At 38.4% G+C, this 27,506-nt stretch overlaps 1 protein-coding gene across 14 annotated transcripts in view; it reads right to left on the bottom strand.

Moving 5' to 3' along the window:
• The window catches only part of ERC1 (ELKS/RAB6-interacting/CAST family member 1), a 308,860-nt gene that overhangs the window by 37,059 nt on the left and 244,295 nt on the right, over positions 1-27,506 (bottom strand). For all 14 annotated transcript variants that reach the window (XR_013944890.1, XR_013944891.1, XR_013944892.1 and 11 more), the window contains one exon: positions 26,017-26,161. Coding sequence is in view for 10 of the 14 variants with exons in the window: in XM_080576070.1 (XP_080432196.1) it covers positions 26,017-26,161 (145 nt within the window). In the remaining 4 variants the exon portion in view is untranslated. The remainder of the gene's footprint in view (positions 1-26,016; positions 26,162-27,506) is intronic.

Raw genomic sequence — 27,506 nt, 5'->3', positions numbered from 1 at the left:
TAAAATCATCAAAGGTTTACTAAAATTAAATGTCTTAAATGAAAGCTCAAATCTCACTGTAAAAATGCCAGTTGTTGATTCAATCTCTTCATAACTGAATGAATTTCTCATGGAAAAGTATAACTTTAATGAGTCTCAAGGCTAGAGAATGTAGATTCTAATTGACTGTACTCAGATCATTATAGAGAAGGTCCAGGGCTTGAATCTGGAATTGATTTTATTTTGGATTAATTTAACAAAAACTAATAACAAACTGAGCTTAAGCAATAAGCAATTTAATCACACGAAATCTTTATATTGTTTGCTCTGTTTTGTCAAACAAGTTTTGAATTCCAAGTCTGACTCATCATTCATAAATCATTACTTGAAGTGTTCTACATTAATACTTAAACAACCAGTTTACTGTCAAGGTACATTCACTATATTTATTATTTTATTACATTTAAGACTGGATATTTAATATGTTCTTCTCTGCAAGGAGACCTATTGATTTTAAATGATTTTACCTTTCTTTGGAATTTTTTCATTGATAATAACTTTTCATATGACTTTCAACGTGTATGTGAATGGATCTGTTAAGAAGCAGAAGTTTACCAGAAGACTGGTACAAAACATTAACTTTTGTGACAAAAGAAAATAGCTACTCCCAGACAGAGGCAGCATACTTTATGCTATTGCATGTAAAAAATACTGTCTTAGTGCCAATATAGGAATGAAAGAATATACAGATCTAATCATCTGAAGCACAGAATCTCTCACAGAAAATTCCGAAGTGGAATTTAAGAGGTTGCATACCCCTGACATTTAACTTCAAGTAGAATATCCCACTATTAATACTTAGCAGAAAGCATGACAACAGGCTGAGAGAATTGGGCAGGTTTAGCCTGAGAAAGAGGAGGCTTCTTTAATTATTTTGATAGGAGGAAAGCCACATTCTTCCTGGAGGGGACAGGACAAGAGACAGTGGATACAAATTAGAAAACAGAAGGTTCTAGTTAGAGATAAGGAAAACCCTTTTCATAACAAGGATTATCCAGCACTAGAACAGGCATCTCCATCCTTGCAGATTCTCAAAACTCAACCGGACAAGGCCTTGAGCAGTCTGCTCTGATCAGACATGCTTTGAGCAGGTGGTTGGACTAGACGGTATGCAAAAGTCCATTAATTATGCTGTAATTCTTAGTATTTGGACTTTTCATTTTCAAATAATTATAGTTATCGAGGCTGGAGTTTTCAAAAGTGGAAAAAGCTCAGTTCCAAAATTCTTCCTCTTTGCACAAATATTTAGCTGCTTAGCTCTATTATAGCCCTTTGAATATTTAAGCCAGAACAATGTTTCCAACACCCCAATGATGACAAACATAAAGAATCAGTTCACCTAGAAGGAAGTTTTCTATGTTGCTCCTTTAATCCAACTTTAGCTTCCATTGTTTCTGCTGTTATTCTAAGAGAGCATGTGTCTGATACAAACGTCTTAGCAAGAAAACAACAAATTCAGTATTGTGATTTCCCTACAGGAACTAATTGACACATATATATCCTTGGAATGAGGCAAAAATTAAGAAATGGAAGAAAAAAAGTTTATTTCCTGGTGTATACTACAAGTTATTTTCCAGCATTAAAGTTCTAAGCAGTGTTGCAGACATATTTCTAATATAACGTAACAATTTTCTAATTCTCTCTATGTCAGACATGGAAATAAAAAGCTTCTGCTTTAGATTGAATGCTAACTGAAGAACTTCTAATTGGAAGATTTCAAAATAACTGGAAATACACAAACTGAATTTTCTCCTATTGCTTCTCTCCAGAAAAAAAAAGGTTCACAAGGATGGAAATTTCTAGAGTACTGGCATATGGCTGTTGTAATGATTTAAAAACAAACCATTTACTTTATTGTGGGGAACCACTCCAACATCCTGCAGTCCTAAAATGCGTGTCATTGTGCTATTATACAATCCTCTCCCACCTTATGAGGTTATGGCTCAGATCCTAGGGCAAACATTTCTACATCACTGTAAAAAATATGAACAACAAAGTGGTTTAACCACTGTGTCCTGTGAGAAAATAAATGAGCAATGCAGACAAATCAGTTGTGTCAGGAGAACTTTTGTCTAAAACCTATAGAGCTTGTAATCAGAACTAGTGATGATAAGAACTGGATGTCAGATCCAAATTTTCCTTAAAAAATATCATTTGCCATTACAGGTACCTTCTTCATGCATGTAAAGATGAAACACTAGACTGAAAAAAAAATACAAAACCCCACAAAACTCAGTAGGTTTCTTGATTTTTTCTGGAAGGTTTCTTTCTGTTTTGATAGAGTGGATTTCCTAAACTTATTCTTTGCCCTCCAGTCACAAAACAAACAAAAACAAAAAAGCACCAAAACCCCAAACAACAATGAACACACACACACACGAAACACACCCTGTCAAAGCCTTAGATATCACTCTTCAGTCTCCCAGTAATCACTGCACAAAAGAACAGTCCCACAACCCTTTAGACTAGCGTCAATCCTCAAAATTATTGAAGAACCAATGCACAATTTCAGGCTCCTAACTGAAAGCCAGATAGCTTGCCACGAGAGGTCTGCAGGCCACATACAGTGAACTGCAGGTCTAGGGCATAACATATGAAAAAAGCTCTCTCTAGCTATACATGACTATGCTAAAGAACATGCAGATCATGCCTGCCACCCCCTCACACTTCCTTTTTTCCCAGAACTTCTGCAGTCATTTTTTCACCTCCCTGATACACATATCCTTAATGCCCTTTCTGTTCTAGTCATTACTTAACCTCGGCCCTTGTCCTATTCCTTGCTACAACAGGTGGTTATATTAAAAGAAAAAGCACCCTGAGATAATATGAGATAAACTTGTTTTTAATCATAAATGTGAATGCTCAGCATTAGCACTGCTTTTAAACGCGCTCTTTTCTTCTGTTGCTTCGTGGTTCTGCACTACAGACTCACTGTTAACTGTATATTCCCCATACTTTTTCTGGTTATCATACAGTTTGTTTCTGCCTGTGTATTATATTCAATAAATGTTTGGGTAAACAAGGAAATTACCATGGAGTAGAGTGGTTCTAATGCAGCCAATACCTGAAAGCTTTCATTCCAAACAGCACTTGTATAATATTTTAGCTGCCAAAACTGTAGCCATGGTGAATTTTGTTTAAGTATCATTATGTTCCTACTTCATGGATGTACTGCTTCAAGGCAAACTCACCTGCAGGTTCCTAAGAGTAAGCTATTTTATGTTCACTGCAGGCTACACCAGTAGCATGTTTGTGCACCTGTGTCCTGAACACCAAATTAATAGATTTTATCACAGCTAAATTACTATAAGAGAAAAAAAAAGACCTCAAGCTGATCCACAATGTAGGAAAGTCAGATTCATATCCTGCTGGTAAAACCCAGAGGAGTGCTGCCCAGGACTGACAAGCTCTCCATAGTGGAATTCCACACATAAATTTGAAAACTACAATTTTAACTTCAGACATTGTTTATATTTTAGAGAATATTTTTATTTGAAAGCTTGTACTACGTTGTATGTTGCAATGAGAATACATAGCTTTCTAAAGCATTTCAGCGGGATAGCTAGTGTTCTGGTAACCACGACACTGGCAAGTTTTTGAAACCAAATTTTATTTGAAGGAACAGCATACTTCTATATCTCTGCACAAGACCTCTAATAAACATCAGATACTAGCTCATAAGCTATGCATTACCTATATTAATTCAGGCAGTTTCATACTCACATTGCATTAACTTACTCAAAGAGTTCTCGTCAAATCTGTTTCTCCACCATGGGACACTGTGGAAACCATGACATCAGTGACTGCTTCCTCATTTTTTGTAAAATACTTGAGTAATGTAATTCTGGCTTTGCTAACTAGTCTAAACAAGCTTTATTAATCCTTTAATGTAGAGTTTAAAAAAGCCCCACATTAAGTAAACATTAATATAATGACTGTACTTTTGACAAATGGATATGTGGTAGAGAGAGTGTGTCAGTGAGTTAAAGGAGTCATCCCATTTCTTTCATAGAATCGTATGATTCAGCTCTCAGAGCTGGATGTTTCACTGAGAACAAACACATATAACTGCAACAATCTGAAAACTTTTTCTCTATTAATAACGTAGCAATATATATATATTTTTCTAAGTCATTAGCCAAATCCAGTAACTGAAAATCATGCTCCTGCAAAGACTTTCAGATAGTCCTTTTTTCCTTTCTGAGAACACGCACTGAGACATACTCTCTGCAAATATCCAGCCATCTCCCTTCTGGAATCTGGCTGCCAGAAACAATGAGAACAAACCTTCTTCACTTGTCATTACAACGTGATGCTGTGCATAACTACCTTGGGCATAATATCCACCTTGAGCATGGGGTCTCTGAGAGACTGCATCAATTATTTTATTGAATGTGCCCTTTACATTCATAATATTTAATGGTCTAGGAGACATTTTTCAGATTTGTGAAGATATGGTACATGCTGAATTGTCATTTTTATTTATAAAGTTTAAAAGACACATCATTAGTAAGGTTTGTCTTTCCTTTTGGCTATGTTTCATATCTGCAACTGAAATTGCACTATTAGCAGCAAACAAACAGAATGTTCAGCTGAATACAAATGAAAAACCATTTCATTACTGAAATTCTGTACATCCTGGAGTCTGTGTTTTAGCAACGGCAACGAAGAGCAAGTGCTCTATGCACCTGATGGGGGTTTTTCAAAGCCCACAGGATTTAACACAGATTCTACCTGAGATAAAGGCTTCTCCATCAACTATTGGCAATGTTACAACAATGTTACATTATAAAGTGAAAGACTTTATCAGCTCAGTTAATCTCTCTATTTAGTTATTTCATTTTTCTGTTCATCTCCCCACCTGCAAAAATTACAGACAAACTTCATTCTGGAGAATTCATATTCAACTTCATATTCAAACTTTGAACTAAACTAATGGAGATCATTTGGATATGAAGTTCTCTCTGAGGCTTGACATATGCAGATCTATGTGGATGGATTTAAAAAACAATCTTTGAACCGAAACCTTTCTTCTACAGGAATGTGTCTCTTGGAGCTTTAATAGTTCCCTAGGAGATGAACAAATAACCAACTACAGGTTTGCCTGCTGACAAAGTTTACTGAAGTCTATTGCTCTGGATCCTCTCTGGTATAGAGAAAACCAGTGGTACAACTGACAACCCAAATCAGACCTTGTGCTTAGGATGCATTATTGTGTTATATCCACATGAGCATTAATCCATCTGTTCTTTTAGCTCTCTTGTACTCTCTTTAAGAGACACATCAAGCTGTGTCTAGGTCTGACTGAACAGTGGTAATATAGCTGCTTCTCTCGTATTTGTTTCACAAGGCCTGGAATCTACCAGACCCAGATTTAAAAGATAAAAAAACTTGAAGAATAACATAATAATAATAATAAAAAACTTCTCATCTCATGGCTAACTACTCAGGAGCAAAACATATTTTTGTTCTTTGGCATCTTTTCATTACATGTAAGGGTCTTTGGCAGAAAGATCAGTAAGGTGTGTTTTGCTATACCTTAAAGACATGTCATCAAGGACTGAAGTCTAAGACCGTTTACCATCATATTGTAAACCTAATTTATACAGACTGGGTGACTTTAAAGGAGGATCTAAAGGCCAAATGCCATCCTGTGACATCCTGTGACAATATCCCCAAAGAATACTGGATCCCTCATACTACACAGCCCCCCAAAATTATTTATTGAAATTGATCTGATGACAGCAAGCAAACCAAATGAACTGCTGTTTTAATTCGTAGGACAAAATCAAAGAACTGGTTCTATTTACCTTCCAGCAGTGAGCATATACAACCTCTACATTCTAGGTTTAAAGTAAGCAGGTATTTTTATGAGCCTGCCCTATGGTACTATCTATCAAGGCAAGTCTGATCTCAGCTCCACGCCAGAGCAGAAAAGAAGGTCCTTGCTGTGCCTTTCCTGCCAGAAAAAGTATGAGCTGTAGCCTCTGCTGCCACATGCCCTGAAAGCAAAAATCAACTCATTTATTTAAATCAGCTTAACAGCAACTGGTTGTTGCTAAATCACACTGCTACATCCATTCTCCATCTATTGTGTAGTCCTCATTACTTTTTTCATCAGTTAAGAACTGATTTCTTTTGCAGACAGCATGGTTACACTTGAAGAGCATAGGAGTCCACTTTATTACTCATTTTATGCTAGCTAATGAAATCTGCGTGCTTTGGATTTGTATTCTACGTCTTCTAAGCATGGCCTTCAACCCTATAATAATCTCTTTCTCCAGTCCTCCTCCCCCATGGTGTCTCCAGGCAAGAGTCAGCTGGGACCAGTGTGAAAGTATGTATGTTCTGAATGCCCAGGCATATGCATATGCTATAGCCAAACAAAATACATCACGGCGCAGTTCTTCTTGCCTTTCTCTGTGTGGGAGCACTATTTTAGACTTTTTATTCTTCTACCCAGCTGTGGATGTTAATTAATTTCCTGTAAGTTTCACGATCTTTGAGACTTCTTTCCTTTCATCAAATTTGGTTGGAATAGTCAATAAATTCAAAAGCTACTTGGTGGGGACTACAGATCGGATAAACAAATGGACAGTACTGTCATTTAAACTCTGCTTTGGAGGACATTAAGATAAAAGCTGGTCCAAGCTAGTATGTTTTGCTCAAGTTGTAAAAGTTTGTATGTACTCTCTATGTTCTGTAGTTTTATGATGCTACTCTCCATGTCTTTTCTTTAAGACTCTGGGAGGCCAAATTGCTACAAATTCTCAAATGAAGAGCAGTGAGACTCATGTTTAGCTCATGTGTCTGCTGAATGTTTAATGTATACAGTTTATTCAGTCTCTTTAACTTACTTTGATGCACACCACTAAAGACAACTAACTTCAAGAAAAAAATGAAACGCTACTTCTATAATAATGTGAAAGGAAATACCATTCTTTGTCATGGTCCTCATTACTCAAACTGTTGAAAACTCCTGATTGTACTTCTCCCCCTGCTCATTTTCCCCCCCCTCTCATAGTGTGTTTGTGGGCCCAAGCTAAAAATCCCATTTTACATTTTATCATCTGCGAGAAAAATAAGGTGAAGCACAATTTGCTTATACATAGAGCATAAGCATTTCTAACAACTGTTGGTGATACATGTATTTTACAAAGGAAAATTAAAAAAATTAAAAATAGTCTCATTATGCTAACTAATTCCAAGATTAAAAAAAAATATGATTACTTTAAACTTGGGCAATTTAAGTAACAAGGTTAAGCACCAGAGATAAGTTTGTCTTACAAAATCTATGAATATCTGAAGGCAAAAACTCTAAATTACCTATATAGTATCCCACAGGACAGACAAATATTTCTATTACAATTTTTTTTTTTTTTTTTTTTTACATAGATAATGGGGCTCATTTTACTCTCTTCTACCTTACTTCATCCCTCTTCCCTTCATTATTTTTTCTGTTTGGCTCTCCTTTCCAAAGTAAACCCACTTGCTTATTCTCAACTTAACACAGCTGCCTGTATAACCCCAAATGACTTACTCACTCTGCTTCTGTGTCATAGTCTTTCAACTAGTTTTTTTCAGAAAGTTTCTCAGTCCAGTGATACTTACGAAAACTGATTGGCAAAATCCCACCTAGGGCTTTATATGGAAGATGCATCCTACTGTAAAATCTTAAAACTTAAGTCATTATCACCTGCTTTGACAAAATCATTTGTAGGCCATCTGCTCAAGTATATATACTTACACTTTCCTAGTTAATGTCATTTAAGTTTTCAAATCTTTGTCTATTGTGACTGCGTCTTTACAGTAAGTATAGTAAAAGTATTCAATTTTCCAGGTGTTTTTATTTTTTGAAGGTATATACTAGTGTTTTAACCACAGCTCTTTTAGCCTTACATATTTTCACCGTTATTTGACTCACCACTTCAATTGCATTTGCCTGCAGCTTCAAAGAGTTGTTAATAGCAAACCCCCTCTATGCATGCTGTTCCTGGCAAAAAAAATAGTTATGTACAGATACAAATTCCTAGATTCTAAAGCGATGTGAGCTGCTCAGTATCATCTCAACACAGACTGTCTGTAACAGCCCAGAACCTAGCTCTGGGTGTATACATGAATGTGTCTGTGTCTACATGATATAAACAGTGTTGATAGCAACATTTATGGAAAAAAAAATCACAAACCTTTAAGACTATTTTGCATGTTCTGAAATTAAATTAAAAAGCTGTTGTGTATGAAAGATAGAAGAAAAACAATGCTATTATTTTTTTTGCCTCACTTTCATCTTTCAATCTAGGCAAAATTCCCCATATCATGGAGAGAAGAGTTGAAAGGGCATTTCCTTTGACAGCCAACAGGGCTTTGCTACCCTGATCTAAATTAATGCTAAGAATTCTCTTTGTATGGCCAATTATTAGGGCTGACATCCACGTAGAACAGCCCTGTCTCATAAGATTCATACAAACACACAGACATTACATTCCTGTCTGTCCGCACCATCTGTGCGTGTGGTCTGCAGACACAGAATTCCTGTCCATCTACACTGTCCCTGTGTTTGGTCCACAGAGGCAGAAATCCTGCCCAAGCACATAGCAGCACATGTGCAATACAAGGTTGTGCAGATGACTCCTGTCCATCTGCCCTGCTATTGCATGCAGTATACAAGCAAGGGGAATCACAATAAATTAACACTTTTTTTTCTTTTTTCCCCTGCAGAGGTTGGTTTTTAAGTCTGCATCAATGCTTAGATAATAGTACTAGCTGGAAAACTGGAGAAACTATCAGATTTTCTACTGCATTTGTGCCAAAATTATTCTTATTAAGGAAAAAGAAATTCATGGCACACAATATGTAGAAATATGCCAGTTTTGCCAGATACGTTTATCAAAGGTGTCTGCATTTCATACATTACTCCTGCCACTGCCTTCTCTATTTCTAACCTATTGTCTTTCTATGATTTACATTACATTATGCCATGAAATAGCAGTAGAGGCTCACCCACTGAGCACCATAAAGCACACTGTAAAGCTTAGAAAAATCTTAGAAAATTCCGTCTCTGCTACAGAACCAGTAAAAGGAAAAGGTCTGTGGAACAAGATGAAAACCTAGGCAGATCATACCTTTGCTGTTTCTTCCTTAATGATCATTTTAGTGCAAAGTCATTTAACTTAGAGACATAATGGGAAAGCAGATAAGAGGAGAAAGAGAAATCTTTTCATCATCTGATAGCAATGAAAAGGATAGGATAGCTCTTAGCTTGTGCTCCCCAGTATCCCCCACTCTGTGGATCCTTCTTTTTCCAATCCAGGAGCAGGCACTTGCCTGTCTCTTTGTGAGATACAGAAGAGATACAAAATGAAAATTTGTGTGTATAAATATTTTCCTGCCAAAGAGAAGAAAAATATAGAACAAGAAGGTACAGTACTTATTACTTCCACAGAGCAAATAAACCCATGCAGTCTTCCAAGTTTAAACAACTTATGTATGCATGTTTTCTTAAGGATCTCTATATTGCTTTTATTTTTTTTTTTCCAACAACATTAATGTCAGCAGTTGGCAGCAGTTTGGGTTTCTAGCTGAAACAAAGGAGGTGAGGCCAAGGTTTTATCTACTAGAGTTTTGGAGATGGAGGGCACACTGGCGTGGTGTCAGAAATTACAGTTAAGTTTCAGCTTAACGTGAAAAAAGTGGGAAGATTCTTTTCTTAAACTATTAAAAGGATCAAGGATGGTGTAACAGTGAAACCAAGTGTTTAAAAAATTAAAGTTCCCTCCTTAGTAAAAATCCCACAACAAGAGATGCCCAGGTTGTTCAAATCCTATGAAGAACTTGGCACGGGTCAGCTGTGAGAGCTCCATTTATTTTTTGTTTATTCAACTACAGGAAATATTTGTATTCACTCTAGGAAAGACAGGAATTGGTGGTAAACAGAAAGGGAACAAAAGACTGAGTTCTGTAATTGTAAAGTTGTGATCAAACAAAGAGAACAATACCCCTAATAAAGCAGCTATCCCTTAACCAGGGCTGTATTGAAGATAAAAGACCATTACTTCCCCCAGGCACCAGTACTGATACTTAAGATCAGACTTAATATTCATTTGGAGACAAAACCATTATGGAAGTTGAGAGACTAATATTCACTTATTGATAACCTAAAATTGTGTGACATGTTATTGCAAAGGTAAATTTACTCATATATGAAACTGGACATGCTTTAGTACCTCATTGATCTTATCTCCATATGATAAATGTGTGATTTGACCATGTAAATTCAGATAGCAATCTTCTGTTATCTGAGTCTGAGCCTTACTTGCTTTTATGCACAATCTTTAAAAGCATTTATTGGTACTGAAAAGACTCAAACCTTTGGTACTATGTTTTAAGGCAAAGAAAGGGCAGGACAGAAGCCATTCGTTTACTTTGTGTTCAATAAATGTCCACTCAGAGACAGCAGAATACAAACGCCCTAACACAATCTGTCAAAATCACTACCTTGTATTTGACAGCATTGTCCACAGACCTGCATTCATGGCAGGAATGGGAAGCAGAATCTCCATCAGTATCAACTTTCTCGTCCTTATCTTTCAGAGTTGGCAGCTGTTAACAGAATCCTCACAGCCTCCCAAGTCAGAAAGGAGCAAAAAAGTCTCTATCCTCTCCTTACACACATTTACAAATGTCAAGTGGCAAAAACATGATGGCTAGGGAAAAAAATACATGCCTTTTCTTTGGTTATGAATATTTTTTCATCTCCGAGAGCAGGGCATAGAGAACATACTATACTTATGAAGGAATAACAGTCATGGATTTACTTAGCACCAAAACCTACTTGGATTCTTCAGAACGTAATAGCATGAATTTAACAGAACTGAGGGGAGTCTGCAGCCATCAGCACCAGTCCATTTGCAGATGCTATCATAAGTAACTGATACCTAATTTCATAAACCTGTGACTGATTTTGATAAACCTGATATGCTATTCTACCAATTTAGTATGCAAATTAGTGAAGGGTTAGAATCAAGAAACTAGATCTAATTGCCAGCATATATCTCAGTTTTCCAACTGCAATATGAAACTTCTATTTTATTCTGCAATATCTATTCACTAGCCCAAGATACAGTGTACTGGACTAGGCTCAGTTGGATTGATTCAGAAAGGGGAATTATTTTCAGAATTTCATGGAGCTTAATACAGTATATGATGAAAAACCTGTGGACAGAGATATTGCAGGGCATAAGCTGAAAAACATCCAAGACCGCTGTTCATCAACAGCTCACTATTTACTGAAGCTGAAGTACATTCTGTAGAGTTAAGACTTAATTTTGATTTAATTTGATGACGGGGATTATAATTCTCTATTGCCGGCTATGTATTTTCCCTTTTGCAAGCAAAAACCTCACTGATTTATTATGTTATTCCCCAGCTAAAACCCCAAATATGCAACATATGCTATCTTATAGATCACTATTTTTCACTGCATATTTCTAGGCGCACAATTCTTTCCACCATTGCTCCTTCAAGTAAAGAACACAATTACTTGCATATTAATTTATACAACTGCTAATCTGCAATCTACTTGAAATCTTCTACATCTTTTGTTTACCTCTATGAGACAAGCAGTCAACATGGATCTCTGACTTCCACCTTCTCCTTAAGTATTTTTGGAACACGTTGCATTATCTATCACCTCACCAGTTACAGTTCTTACATGAATTAAAACCAGTACTAAAGCTGGTAAAACATTTTTGGCTTTCTGCCTCTACCTTTCTACCAGCTATCAATATGTGAATTTGATATTGGCTGTTCAATGGCATCTTTCACAGTAAACAGATTCAGAACCCCTTTGTAAGGAATATCCTCTGGAAAGTCAATGCAAGGCTTTTCTTCAAAGTCATTTTTGATTATTTGTCAATTCTTTAAAAATATTTGAAGAAATGGGGACTTCCATCACTTTTCCTGCAGCCTGATCCTTAATCATTTAATGCTACAGCCAGAAAGTTGGTAATTTTTTCCTTTCAGCTTACTTCCTCACAGTTTGTAAACTAATGATGTTTTACCTTACTTAGTAATGATTAGGACAAGTTTCCAGAATACAATTTTACAATACTCTGCTAGAGAAAACCTGTAACAATGAACTAAATTTTGTAAAAACGTGTTATGTGAGTTATGCCTGTAGCAAAGATTCTGAAACTCTAAACTGACAGAAAGGCATCAGTAAACCCACTGAAGTGGGTTTCAGACAGTTGAAAGGCGAATTGCCATTTATTTAAGAGAGAACACTGAAGTGACACGTTCACTAGGCTTTTCATCCAAACAGAAGTAACCACAAATAAAGTCTTGCTTTACAGCTTAAGTATGAAACTGTTCAACGTGCTGTGTCTTCCCTGTGGAATAATACCAATAAATGTAGGAACAGATAATCATAACATACCAACTTGGCACATTTTGACTGGAGATGAAGTTAACAAGACGTGTGTCTTCTAGACAATTGCCGATGCCAGGTAAAACAGCTTAAACTAATAAGAATTATTATTATAGAAAAAGACACATCAAATCAAGTAAATATTAAGAATGATCACATGCTCATCTTGGAAAATCACTGTATTTTTACTGCATTACAAGTCATTCTAAATTTTCCTTTATTAGAACTGAAATTTTAGTGTTAAATCTCTTTTTCTTCACACACAATATATTCCCGGGTTTGTTTTTATCAGGATGAGATCTGATCTCATCCTCTTTGTCATCAAAACTTCAGAGTTCAGTAAACAATGTGTCTAAATGACAAGACTTAAATGTAATCATAAACTCTCTGTTTTTCCGGTCAGCATTCAAACATCATCAATCCAAATACCGAAACTGTGATGCCAAACCAGCCCAGCCACAAGAACCAGTTGTTGGAAAGTCTCAAATATTTTATCCCTGAGGCACATCCTGCCACTGGACAACAAACAGGAAGTCATTGTGTATGGACCCTTCCCAACTACCGCACAAGCTGTAACAGTCAAGCAAAAGAAGATGCACCCATAATTTTATTCCTTGAATTAAGGACTATTGGCAATCTCAAGCACTTCTAAACTGCTGGTTCTAAGCTTTTGTATCTATCTCATGAATTCATCAGCTAACAGAAAGACTGTCAGAAACTTAGGGTAGCTGTTTTCAACATAAAATTTACAGCACGGAAGTCTTATAAAAATTAATAAACACATGATCTGTTCCAATATCTTCTCTTTATTTAACCACAAAACAATGCCTATCTGATCAGTGGTTTGTGCCACGATAACTACAGAAAATCACCATGTAGTACAATTCCAATGTGAAATGACAATGGCTATATCTATACTGCACTAGTGTCCAGAAATAGTATTCACAGACTAAAGAATTACCATTTTTAGGTCCCAAACTAGGTTTCCGAGTAGAGTCTTCTGGAGCCACTGAGCACATTCATTGTTCTTAACTCATTATTACTACTCTCAAGCCAGTACTTCCCAGTGTGGGCTTAACAAGTATCACTGATGTCAAGAACCATCAGACTGGTTGCCACTTAGTGGAGAAGGCAAATAAATGGGATGCAGAGTCTCTAAACTGCTAACCTAGATTTGTCCAGCAATCCTGATTTTCTAGCCAGGGACAACGATGCTTCAATAACTTAGGATGGGACTTTTTAATCCTTGAATGAGAGAGACTGTAAATGTGGCAGTGGATGCTGTCAACAATTATCCTATGAATTTATATTAATTTGTGCAAAGTTTTAGTGAATTAAAAAGCTGTAAAACTATAATATGAAAATCTTAATACATTCAGTAAAATGGAGGAATATTTCTAATAGACTGAAAGAGATTTTTGAAAACTGAGATCAAAGTTGGGAAATATCAGTCCATAGAGTATTTTTGTAATGTTACAAATGTCTGGAAAGAATGGGTAGCAAGCGCTGCTTTGTCATCCGAGTTCTAAAGCAATTTTAAAAACCTCAGTCCTTCAGTGAGGAAACGAACCTTGGCCTCCAAGCAAACCTACAGAGCCACCATTGCAATGCCCTAAAAACTGCTGACTGAAGCCCTAGTCAAGGCACAAGCAGAAAACAGGCATGGCTGTTTACAGCAGGGCCAACAGACAGTTTCTTTCTCTGGAACCATGAGGCCTGCTACAGCAAGGAACTTGCTTGAACATACATCATTATTTAGTAATACAAGAGGTAGAGTGTAAAGGTAAAAGGAGGAAGGAGAGGGGAACGAGTGTATATGTAATACCACAGGAAGATGAAATGCTGCCACAGAAGACTGCTGACACTGCACTGAATGCTGTTACTGTGGTAACTGATGATTAAAAATGATGGGAAAAAAGTCTGGAACACATGGCAAGGAGAAGGTAGTTTCTTTATGTTGTACTTCAAGGCTGTGTTCAAGGGCATGACAGAGCCTCGTTTTCTGTGTCTGCTTGGCTGTTGTCAGGTTGCTCGGGTCTGTTCCTGGCAGAAGTCTCTGCTTGACAGAAACAATTACCGAGGAGCAATGACTGGCAAAGCAAGCAGTGCCGTGACTGATAATCTGGGTGGATTACAGGCCTTCGACAAAAGCCATGATGCTTAACTTTGACAGCTGGCAATGTTTGATGAGAACCAATTAGTGGATATACATTCACTTCAGCCAGAAGTCTTCTGTTTCTAGTCCAATAGCTTCCTGAATAGGAAGTGCACAGAATGCTTTCCCTAACTTCTGTCTGCTCACAGATATGCCAGCTACACCATCATAACCACTAAAACCATACTATAAAAACTATGTATTTCGGCATCTGTGTATATTAAAGACTGTAGATTCAAATTTCGTAAAGCTGCATTTGACTCTTCAGATCGTGGTGGTGGTAGACTGTGAAAAAAAAGATCACTTTACCATGACTCTACATGCCCTACACTGTGTAAATGAGGTTGTAACAGCACTATTAAGGTACCAAGTCCACTTCAAGTGGCAATATTTCTCAAAATGCTTCACTATTTCTTTAAAATTTCCTAGCAAAGTAGGTTAATCTGTCCCTTGCTGTTTCAAACAGGTTACCACAACACTTGGAGAATACTAGCATTCAAAGAATACCTTCTGTTCTGCCCAATACTTGCAGGAACCTTTGATGTGCAAGTCCCTTTCAAACCTTTCTGTCTGTTCTTAGCTTTCTTATCACATGGGTTTTCTTTCCCCATTTTTTCGTCTGTTTCCACTCTTGCTAGTGCAAGCATGCAGATACTGCAGCAAAAAAGATCAATAAAGGAAGATGAATCCAAGTTCCCTGATCTCATCATTTATTTCAAACATTTACTTTTGCCTTGTTTTCTCAGCTACAAAGAAGTCACCACTACCACATTCAAAATAACTTAAATACATCTTCCTATACTTCCTAAGTCCCCTTCTGACAGCGTCATCATTTGAGAGGTACCTCCACTCATTAAACTCAGTGAGCACTATTGCACCACCAAGAACTCTCAGATGCTCTTGGAGAACAATGGTAGTTCTGTCACAGAAACAGCTACATTTAGCAATTATCTGCTGGGATTGTATCCATATCACCTGAAGATGAAATTATTTTGCTGCTAGGATAATCATTCATCAGACACGGTTTCAAATCAGTGCAGCTAAGGCAAAGCAAAGACTAACTGCGTTACTTACAGAATCTGTATTATTTCATCAGCAGGGTGGTAATAAAAACCTACAGAAGTGTGGTAGTTCTGATACAACTCCATGGCAGTGAGAGAAAAAAGCTTGCCTGTCAGCTGCCTCTGACCCATTTTACATTCTCCTGTTACAAAGAGAAATCACTCTAACCAGTGGAACTTCACTTTGGAAAAGTTCACAGCAGAGAAGTGTCAAGTGTCAGTGTGCTGGGTTTCCAGGGAAACAAGCAACAGTGGAAAACGAGTATTTTCAGGGGGGAGAAGCTATTCTAGAATCTAAAATTCTTTCCTTTTCCTCATGATCCCACGAACCACATTTACTTGACAAACGAATCTTTGCAGTACCTTGGCCTCATAAGGAAAGTCAGCCAAAATCTTTGCAGGAAAGAAGCACAAAGTAGCACAGAGAAAACATCTTTGGGACTTGAAAGTCTAGATTAAATATGTATTAAATATTGCATAAATGCTGAATATTACTAGTCATCACCAAAAAATTTCTCTCGGTTTATGGGAATGGTAAATAACAGCCCCTCAATTCATGTTGGACTACAGAGGAAGGAGTGATTATGATAAGGAGACGGAAGCAGAACGGAACCACACATATCAAAGAAAAGATTCCTCTGAATGACAAGCAGACTAGTACATAACCCATACTTTCAATAGCATGAGGTTTCTTATCTCCCTTCGCTAAGATAGAAAGGAGCTTTTTCACAAAGTTGAGAGTAACTGAACAACAAGAACGTATATGGGTAAACAGGAAAGGTGAGGTACCAGATGAAATGGAAGCGCTGAGGGACAAAAAGTAGACATTACTGACGTACATTAGAATGAAGAAGAAGCTGAAGACAATGGTTGATTTTCTACTCTGTCAAAAGTGAAAGCTATTAAAAAAAAAAAAAGCCAAGAAGATCAGAATGCTCATACCTTTCTCTATCTTCCCTTAAGACTGTACTCAGTTGACTAACAAAATTAATTTCAATACCCAGATATTATTATTTTAGGTCAGAAAAGAAGAAACAAGATGGTACTCGGAAAAATCAGATGTCTTCAAATTTACTAATCCTGATAAACTCTTTCCTACTATAGTATAATCTACTATAATGAAAGCTATTAATGGTTATTTTTGGGAACCTGTGGGGATTCGTGGGGTTTTGGAAGACTTTGTTAAGGTTTCTGACACTGTCTCACATGACACACTCACGAACAACTTCAGGCTAAGGAAAAGCTTCATTTTGAGTTTTGTCCAGTTTTGGATACCACACTTGGAGAAAGAAATAGACAAATTAAATGAAATCTGAGAAAGCACAACAGGAGGGATCAGATATCTAGAAAACAAGACATATGAAAACTGGAAGAACTGAGACTGCGAAAAACACAGAGGAGATACCATCATAAACCAAAAGGGCTGCTAAAAATAGCTAAGAAACAAGTCCTTCTCTTTCTTTCTTTTTCTTTCTTTCTTTCTTTCTTTCTTTCTTTCTTTCCTTCCTTCCTTCCTTCCTTCCTTCTTTCTTTCTTTCTTTTTCTTTCTTTCTTTCTTTCTTTCTTTCTTTCTATGCTCATACCAGATAGAAAAAAGTAGTAATGAGCTTAAATTGCAGTAAGGGAAATTACAGATCACAATGACATTATAATGATAAAGACAGATGAGCCATAGAAAAGACTTCTCAAGATTGAAAGTCTCCACTAAGAGTATTTAAGAACAGATTACAGGTATAATTGGTTCTGCTTTAAAGTGAGATGAATTTTCTATGATTAAAATATAAAAGTGTGGGCACTAAACTGTTTAGGAAATTATATTCCAAAGTAGTTATCAACTGCTCACTAACAAAATGGATGAATAAATCATGTGTGTTACATGAAGCTCTGTCCTGAGCCCAGTACTATTCAGTATTTTTTCATTAACAACCTGTGTGATACAAGAAACTGTTTATGAAATATGAAGGAAGAAGCTTAGGTGAGTGATTTTGCAAGCATGCTGAAGTACAGGACCAAAACTCAAAATGTTCTTAAAAGACTCAGGAACTGATTGCAGGCAGAAGGGATACTCAATAGAGGGGTGTCCCTATCTTTTCTCCACCCAGCTGAAAGCACTGACCTAGAGGATAAGGGGCAATGGCAACAAGTCCCTGCCTGGTGTGGCAAATACATCCCCTCATGGACTTCCCAACCTTCCCACGTGCCCGTGCACAATAGGCATGAAGCTTTGCAGGTTGATCTGAACGATATTGAGGAACACTGTACATCTGGCTTGGAGGTGACAAGGAAGTCACGTTGACCTGTGCCCTGCATTGAAACTGTTCCCACCAAGAAAAAAAAAAAGATGGGTCGTTGCCTTGGGAGACTCCCTTCTGAAGGGATCAGAAGGCCCAATATGTAGTCTGGACCAACTTCACAGGGAGGTCTACTGCCTCCCTGGGGCCCGGATTAGGAACGTGAAGAGAATGCTTTCTGTGCTCATTCAGCCCTCAGACTATTATCCATTATTGATATTTCAGGTAGGTGGTGATGAAGCTTCAAGATGAAGTCTGAGGGCAATCAAAAGAGACTTCAGAGTGCTGAGACAACAAGTTAAGGGGTCAGGAGCATAGGCGGTGTTTTCCTCTATCCCTCCAGTTGCAGGGACTGACGAGGTGAGGAACAGGAAGAGTCAGCAAATCAATATCTGGCTCCAAACCTGGTGTCACAGAACTTTGGGGATTTTGACCATGGGTCATTTTACAAGACACCAAGCCTGCTGGCAATGGACAGGGTTCATCTGCCTCTAAGTGGGAAAAGGATCTTTGCTCAGGAGTTAGCAGGGCTCATTGCTCTAAGCTTTAAGGGCTTTAAGCTATATTTGAAGGGGGAAAGGGATAAAACCAAGCTTGACAGAGACAAGCCTGGGGGTGATACAACAATGGTTATGGGATGGTGTGTTAGCAAGTTACATCAGTCTGCCTCCCAGTTGAGGTAGGGGTTATATAGCCATGTGGCACCAAAGGCACAAGGGATCACAATCACAAAAATTTTAGAAACTCTTCTAGGTTAGGGAAGCTCATGGAGCAGATAGGTTAGGAAGGAGAGGCAGTGGGGTAGCCCTTGTATGTTAGGGAGTGTTTGTATTGTCTTGAGATTAACAATGGCGATGACAGGGTTGAATGTTTATGGGTAAGACTTAGGGGGAAGGCCAATGAGGCAGATGTCCTGGTGGGCATCTGTTATAAACTGCCTAACCAGGCCAAAGAGGCAGATGAAATATTCTACAAACAGCTGGGAGAAGTCTTGCAATTGTTAGCCCTTGTTCTCGTGGGGGATTTCACCTTACCAGATGTCTGCTGGAAATACAACACAGCAGAGAGTCTAGGAGGTTTCTAGAGCATGTGGAAGATAACTTCCTGACACAGCTGGTGAGTGAGCCAAGTAGGGATGGTGCCCCGCTGGACCTCTTGCTCATAAATAGAGAAGAACTTGTGGGTGATGTGAAGGTTGAAGGCCAACTTAGGCACAGTGATCATGAATTAACAGAGTTTTTGATTCTTGGAAAAGTAAGGAAGGGGGTAGGCAAAACTGCCACCCTGGCCTTCTGGAGGGCAGACTTCAGCCTGTTAAGTAGACTGGTTGCCAGAGTCCCTTGGGAGGCAGTCCTGAAGGGCGAAGGTGTCCAGGAAGGGTGGACACTCTTCAAGAAAGAAATCCTAAAGACACAGGAGCAGGCCATTCCTACATGCTGAAAAATGAGCCAGCGCGGAAGAAGACTGGCCTGGCTAAACAAAGAGCTGTGGCTAGAGCTCAGGAAGAAAAAGAGGGTTTATGACCTTTGGAAGAAGGGGCAGGCCACTCAGGAGGACTACAAAGATGTCATGAGGCTGTGCAGGGACAAAATTAGAAGGGCCAAAGCCCAGCTTGAACTCAATCTGGCTACTGCTGTTAAAGACAATTAAAAAATGTTTTTATAAACACATAAACAAGAAAAGGAGGACTAAGGAGAGTCTACATCCTTTATTGGATGTGGGGGGAAACACACCGACAAGAGATGGGGAAAAGGATGAGGTACAGATGACTTTTTTGCCTCAGTCTTTAGAATCAAGACCAGTTGTTCTCCACGTACTCTGTCCCCTGAGATGGCAGATAGGGATAGGGAGCAGAATGATGCCCTCATAATCAAAGAGGAAATGTTTAGCGACCTGCTCCTCCACTTAGATGTACACAAGTCTCTGGGGCCAAATGGAAGGGGTACTGAGGGAGCTGGCAGAACTGCTCACCTAGCTGCTTTCCATCATTTATCAGCAGTCCTGGCTATCATGGGAGGTCCCAGTCAACTGGTGGCTAGCAAATGTGATGCCAATCTACAAAAAGGGCCAGAAGGAGGATCCCAGAAACTACAGGCCCGACAGTCTGACCTTGGTGCTGGGGAAGCTCATGGAGCAGATTATCTTGAGCATGATCACACAACACTTACAGGACCATCCAGGTGATCAGGCCCAGTCAGCATGGGTTTATCAAAGGCAGGTCCTGCTTGACGAACCTGATCTCCCTTCTATGACAAGGTGATGCACTCAGTGGATGAGGGAGAGGCTGTGGATGTGGTCTAACTAGACTTCAATAAGACTTTTGCCACTGTTTCCCACAGCATTCTCCTAAAGAAGCTGGCTGCTCAAGGTTTACATGGGTATATGCTTTGTTGGATTAAAAACTGGCTGGGTGGCCAGAGTTGTGGTGAGTGGAGTTAAATCCAACTGGAGGCCGGTCACTAGTGGTGTCCCCCAGGGCTCAGTATTGGGGCGAGTTCTCTTCAATGATCTGGATGAGGGGATCGAGTACACACTTGGTAAGTTTGCAGATGACACCAAGTGCACGAGTGTTGATCTGCTCTAGGGTAGGAGGGCTCTGCAGAGGGATCTGGATAGACTGGACTGATGGGCCAAATGTATGAAGTTCAACAAGTATAAAGGCGTGGGGCACAACAACCCCATGCAATGCTACAGGCTAGGGAAAGAGTAGCTGAAAAGCTGTCTGGCGGAAAGGGACCTGAGGGTATTGGTCGACAGCCTTCTGAATATAAGCCAGCAGTGCGCTCAGGTGGACAAGAAAGCCAACAGCCAACAGATACAAGAAGGCTTGTATCAGAAATAGTGGGGCTAGCAAGACTAGGGAAATGATTGTCCCTCTGTACTCGGCTCTGGTGAGGCCGTACCTCGAATGCTGTGTTCAGTTTTGGGCCCCTCACTACAAGGAGGCCATCAAGGTTCTGGAGCATTTCCAAAGAAGGGCAACAAAGCTGGTGAAAGGTCTAGACAATAAGTCTTATGAGGAGTGGCTAAGGGAGCTGGGGTTGTTTAGTTTGGAGAAAAGAAGGCTCAGGGGATACCTTATTGTATTTTACAATTACCTTAAAGGAGGTTGTAGCAAGGTGGGGATCAGGCTCTTCTCCCAAGCACCAACTGATGATGAGGGGAAATGGCCTCAAGTTGCACCAGGGGAGGTTTAGGTTGGATATTAGGAGAATTTTCTTTACTGAAAGGGTTGTGTGGCATTGGAACAGGCTGCCCAGGGAAGTGGTTGAGTCACCATCCCTGTAGGTCTTTAAGAAACACGCAGATTTAGAACTTAGTAGCATGGCTTAGTGGTGGACTTCAGTACTAGGTTAAAGGTTGGACTAGATGATCTTAGAGGTCTTTTCCAACCTGAACAATGCTATGATTTGAAAACTATGTTAAGAAAAGGCAGTATAATACAAATGTACCCAGCAACCCAGTATGCACTGTAATCTGGAGTCACACCACTTAGAATGAAAATTTTGAGATCCCATCATCAGTAACACTGAATCAAGCTAGTTTCTGATAACTTCTGCAACAGTATATTAAAAAAGAATTGGGAATAATTGTGAAATATACATAACAGAATCACAGAATCATAGATGGTTTAGGTCGGAAGGGACCTAAAAAGTTATTTAAAAACAATTCAATTGAATAACACTCCAAGCTCAGAAAACAGACACTGATACAGTTCAGAACCTCTTAACAATTTCAACACTATTACTTAACGATTAAGGCATAGTAGTGCCTCGAGATGTCGGTGAAGCTGGGCCCCCACTGTGCTAGACGCTGTATTAGACACTGCACAAACACAGAAAATGACAATCTTTGCTCCAAATAACTCTTTGTAGAAAACCCCAAGCTTCTGAGACTCAAAGCCCACAGACAGGAAAACCTCAGCCCATTCATATATGCCTTCCACTTAAAACTCAAATCTACAAGAGTAGGACTTCACACTGGTATAACAAATATATCTTGATTTTTAAAACTTAGCCTGACTAGAAGATGAATATATGGCAAATAGGCTCTTTTCTAACAGATGAGTGGTAGATGTGCTGCCACAAAGCACGCCAGAGTTTGTTGGGACTCTTTCAACTCCAGCATGACACACATTGCAGGGACTTCTGTATGGCATATAATCTGAGCACACTGGCTGGCACTCGCCACACTACATCTGGACTTTGTTAGGTAACCTTCAGCTCTGTTTTCTTGCATCAGACCTGGCCCCCTCATGTGAAGCAGCCTCCCAACCACTCTTTCACTATGAGCTAGTCAAGGAGACAAAGTACTTTGGGAGGAAGTAAATTGGGACCACATTAGCTGGTGACCCTCGCCCTGCAATTGGCCTCCCTTTCCGATGATAGAGGAAATCCCTCATACAAACTGACAACCAATATGAAACAGGCAGCTCCATTTACTGGAAAGCCTGGTCAACGCTGAGTGCCTCATTAGGAAACGGTCTCTATATTGAGCCACATTCCTGCAATTCAGAGCCTAGAAACTCTAAATTAAAACAACATTGATGCCGTATCCTCTTTCTGAAATGCCTCTCTTCATCCAAACTTTAACATACATACTTAAATAAATTAAAGACCCAAAATGTCTTTGGCAGTACTCCTTCCTTCTCTTTCACAGTAATACCCTTCCTGCACGAGTGGCTTGGAACGTGACAATGTTGAGAAGGGACAAAGGAGAATTAAAGCAAAGAATAACTGGAACCTTCCATAGTCGGTATAACTTTTTCTTGATGAATCTGTGTGCCTTCACCTACAGTTTTAAGTAAGTAAAAATCACTTGAAATTGTGGGGCTGAAGAACTTGGACATTATTTTTTAAGATGTAAATTGAGGTTTATCAATAGACGGTTCTTGTTTTAGGAAAGAATTGCCTCTTTATACCCCCTAAGAAAGGTCAATTAACAGTGAGTCAGTCTACTAACAGCAGAAGCTATTGTAGCCACACAATGATTATCAGCACAAGCAATGAAAAGGTATAATCTGAACCCCATGCACAGACAATTTGATCCATTCACATTCATTATTGCGGGGTAGTCAGAAAAAACACTTTTCTAAAACGTTATCTCTCTCAGAGGCTTTTTACCAGTTTGCAGTTGGGTTCAGAAATAAGGTCTATGGTATGTACCACAGTATGTGTAACTCTTCACACAAACCACCCACTTCCGATATTGCTCAGCACTTCTGTTTGTGTCCTACATACATGGAAACGGGAACCTCTTAGTCAACTGTGCCTACCAGCCAACTGAAAGAGCTGCTTTCCCACAACCAACTGTAATCGTTTCCTAGAAATGGGATGGACTGAAATATAACATGATTATCAGGGAGGTCAACAGTTCTGAAATAGTATTAAAGACACAAGGAAGGAATTAGAAAGGTCAGAATTCCAGATCTGAATCTGAAGGGTTGAATGAACTTTTTAAGATCCAGAATTGATTTTCAAAGTCTTCCATAAGATCCTGATTAACTTGCCTTTCTCGAACAGATGTGTTTAATACATCTACAAATTTAAATGACTTTTCATTCACAATTTCTACTGGAAATTTAGGAATTTCTACTGATGAAGAAGCACAGCAAAATACAAGGCTGTTGACCTGTCTGACCTGCACTAACCAAAGAGGACCACAAGGGCCAAGTACACCGATAACTTGCAAAATGTGGAAAAATGAAATTCCCTTTGACTATAGCTGTAATGAGGATCATGGAAAATTTAATAGCATCTCTTCTGCACCATCTTCTACTTCTAGAGCTGTTAAATTCTGTACAATTTCAGTTGGTGACCTCAATGCAGAAAAAGTACATATCAAAGCTGCTGGTATTGAACAAGTAAATGTGATGTCATCCCCTACAACTCAGAGAGTTGGTGAGTTCTCTGTTGGTATAATTACTGTCACATGATAAGTAACTTTGAAAAGCTTTTCTTTCAATAGTATTGAAGGTGGCACACACACAAAAAGGATAAAAGATGATACTTACATCCTTAAGATGTAGGATAGATTTTAGGGAGCGTATGTCAAGTCCCTGTTAGGTCAAATAAATATCTCTCAGGTAGAGCTTAAATATAGCACAGATTGTTTATATATAAACATATATTCTACCTTAGGGACTGGGGATGGACTGGACTGTACCTTGCAGTACTTTTATCTGTGATTTTGTATTTGCTCTTATACTCCTTATATGTAATACTCTTATCAGGCATGTTTTGAGGAGATTACAATTTACAATTTGCTTTCTTCACAGTTCTTTTTAAGAGAAGGAACAAAGACAAGTCTCTACAGCTGATGGCAGTTCTGGAACCAGAAGCTTCAAAGGCATTTGGATATTCCAACAAATTTTTTGAAAAAGTACTACTGTTTCAAAACAGAGCATGTCAGCCCAGAATTGGTTTCACTTCATAGCAAGAACAATTTCAGGTTAATCTCTTGTGCATTTGAAGTTTATTTTGGAAATGAATTATCCCATGCCTATGCACAAAAGCACTTAGAATGGGCATCCTTAAGGGAAATGTCTTTTTAGGAACAGTATATATTATGTGACTTACCATCACTGAAAACTAATGATGTGAACTACAGCAATACTAAAAATCAACTGAAAAAAGTGAAAAAAGTGAAGTGAAAACTAAGTCACTACAGATAACCACAACATTAATACATAGATTGCATACACACAATCTTCGGTAGAAAAAAAAATCCCTAAAGATCATTCTGTCTACCAGCCAAGGATAATCAGAAGGAAACTCAGAAAGACAAGTTGCATGAAGTAGCTAGCATTTAAACTCAGGACAAGAATTACAAATAAAAATTTCCAATTTCTCTTAGAACAAGTATTAACATATTCTAAGGCTATTATGTCTACCAACAATTAAATGAAGAAAATAAGTACTTTACATTGCTGTGAACACTTCTGAATCCCATTCTAGTAGGAAGTCATTTGGATGACAAGTGAAAGTAATTGCAACTGTTGCTCAAAAGTAAATAAGTATACTGTATTTCCTACTCATTTTAAAGCTGTTGTGAAACTATACAATTACTGTTGTAAAATTAAAATAATTGCCATCTTAAAAATACACAGCCAGTAACCTACTTGTGTTTCCTAAGGAAGAAGCAGAGAAATCCCTTATTACGGCAGAGACCTGGTTTTGTCTTACTGTTTTTGACCTCAACAGAAATCATCTGTTGATGAAATGCTGTGCATGATAAAACTTTTTTAAGATGGAATCAATGGTACTGAAGCAGTTGATACTGGACTGACAGCAGTATTACGTGTTCTTACAGGGAATGTGGCATGGCACTAACAGAGAAGAATCCAACAAAAGTGCTGAAGTGAAAAATCTACACAGATCCTGGATCTCTTATTGTCAGGGTTGCCTTCTGCTTCCACAGTGTTTTATCAGCAATATATTTTTCACTTTGCATTTAATACTGAAACAAAATTTTATGGGCTTGAATAGAAACATACTTTTTCTGATTGTTATACTAACACAGAAAGGTCTTAGGAACAGGAGAAGGACAGAAATAGAAATGGACCAATCTCCCCACTCACATGGCCTCCCAGATTCCACTCAAGTAACCAGCATTCCTTTACGAGCTTCTGTCACAGATTAGAAACCACAATAGAGACCGTGTGGTGTAATACGGTTCAATTTGACCCTTATGGCAAGGACAAATTTCATCCATTTATGCTTCCTCCCTGACAAGGCAAATATAGAACACCAAAAGAAGTATCACTCAATTTCCCTGAGTCTCTGGAAGTTAAGAATAAATGTCTTTTTCATTCACAGTTTCCTACATACTGTAGCACATGTACGACAGCAGCAGTGACACAAGGAAATCCCTCTGATCATGGAGGCTGTTTAATTCCCACCATGTTTTAAAGTCTTCATGATCAGTAGCTAGTTTGAAATTGTTATTCATGTACTTTTTGTCACAAAATAAACGTCATATAAATAAACGTCAATAACGTCACACCAAATTACTAACTGGTTTCTTTCCTCTCCCTCCTCTACCCACCTGCTGCTTGAGCTGTTGTACGAGGCGGTCTTTCTCTCGCTTGAGTGCAGCCACTTCGTCTTGGGTCTTCTTCTTGGAGGATGAAAGTTCTAGCAGAGCAATATTGGCATCTTTTTCACTAATGGCAGCAAGAAGTGCTTCCTGTCTGAAAAACACAGATACATGATTATCCTGCAAAACTAGGAGCACTGAACACAGAACCATAGACATACCATATACCACAGACATTGTAAGAGCGTGCAACTCTGCTGGGCAGAAATAAATGCGGTTGTTGCGGTTATATCCATTGGTGGAGCAGGAAGTCAGACCCAGCTGCCTACCCCAAGATGACAGTGCTTATAGGATAAGAAAAAGATATAATAAAGTTATCATTCTGCATTTGGCTCCTAAATTTTTTAATAACAACCATTTATTGCTTCTTCAGATGAACATTTTCATTCTTTATAATGTTCTAAACATTTCCAGAATGGATTTTAAGAATGCACACAGAAATACTTGACTAATCGTAAGACTTCCGTGCTAAATTATTGTTAGGTTATGCTGTCTACTCATGCAGCTATTTTAGAAGGAAGGTGGCATGTGAGAAGTTTACTGAAATCACTTGAATAATAGTGTATTCCCAGAAGCATACAATGACACAGACACTTTTGTGCTACGTGACAGATGTTGAAATAGATGACCTCAAGGATGCTTGATCTATTCTTTGACTTTTTTTGTAACTAACATAGTGATGAGCTCTTCAGACACATATCTGAAGAGAAAGGTAGGCCTGCTCTCATCACAAACCTTTTTCAGCTTTGCAAAAATGTTGTAAGCAAAAAAATTCTGCAGTAATATAAGAACTCGCTATAGAAATACCTCATCACACTCCTCCCCAATTGCAAAAAATCTCTCACAAATACCCTTGCAGTTCAGAAACATTTTGTAGATACTGGAAAGAGGGGAGATACAGATAATAACCCTGTCAATAAAACAGCAGTTCTCAAATGAACTCAAAGGATTGGTATATGTTAGGAAAACCAACTATTTCTGCCCTTTGACCTTAATTCTCACCTTTAGCTGCCATGCTCAAGTCAGGATGTGCAACAGGACATAAAGGAAAACTTTGACCTTATTCTCCAATAGGGGTGGCTTGTCCCCCCTCTCATAACTTAAGTATTCACCTTGTGAAGAAGGGATAGAACAGAAATCCTTTCTAACCTATTGTGGACATTTGAAAGATGGCATCATGCAAGAGTGACGAAGAAAGAGGAACTTGGAATATTACAGATTTCCTACCTACCTTTTCTTTAAAAATTTAGTTGCAAATGGAGCTAAAGTAGTAAAGATCCCAAATTCCCAAATGATCCAAATTTCGATCTCATTATAAAAAAAAGCATATTAATGTTAATAATTTGAGGAAAATTTTTAAAGAATAATCAAAGGTGCTAAAATTATTCTGCTAATCATGTCAACAGCAATTATTATGCTAATAATATTGTATAAACAGT

Source organism: Anser brachyrhynchus (genome assembly GCF_964034855.1).
Source record: "Anser brachyrhynchus genome assembly, chromosome: 1".
NCBI lineage: Eukaryota > Metazoa > Chordata > Aves > Anseriformes > Anatidae > Anser > Anser brachyrhynchus.
The sequence above is the reverse complement of the archived record's forward strand: the minus strand, read 5'-3'. Positions and strand labels throughout refer to the sequence as shown.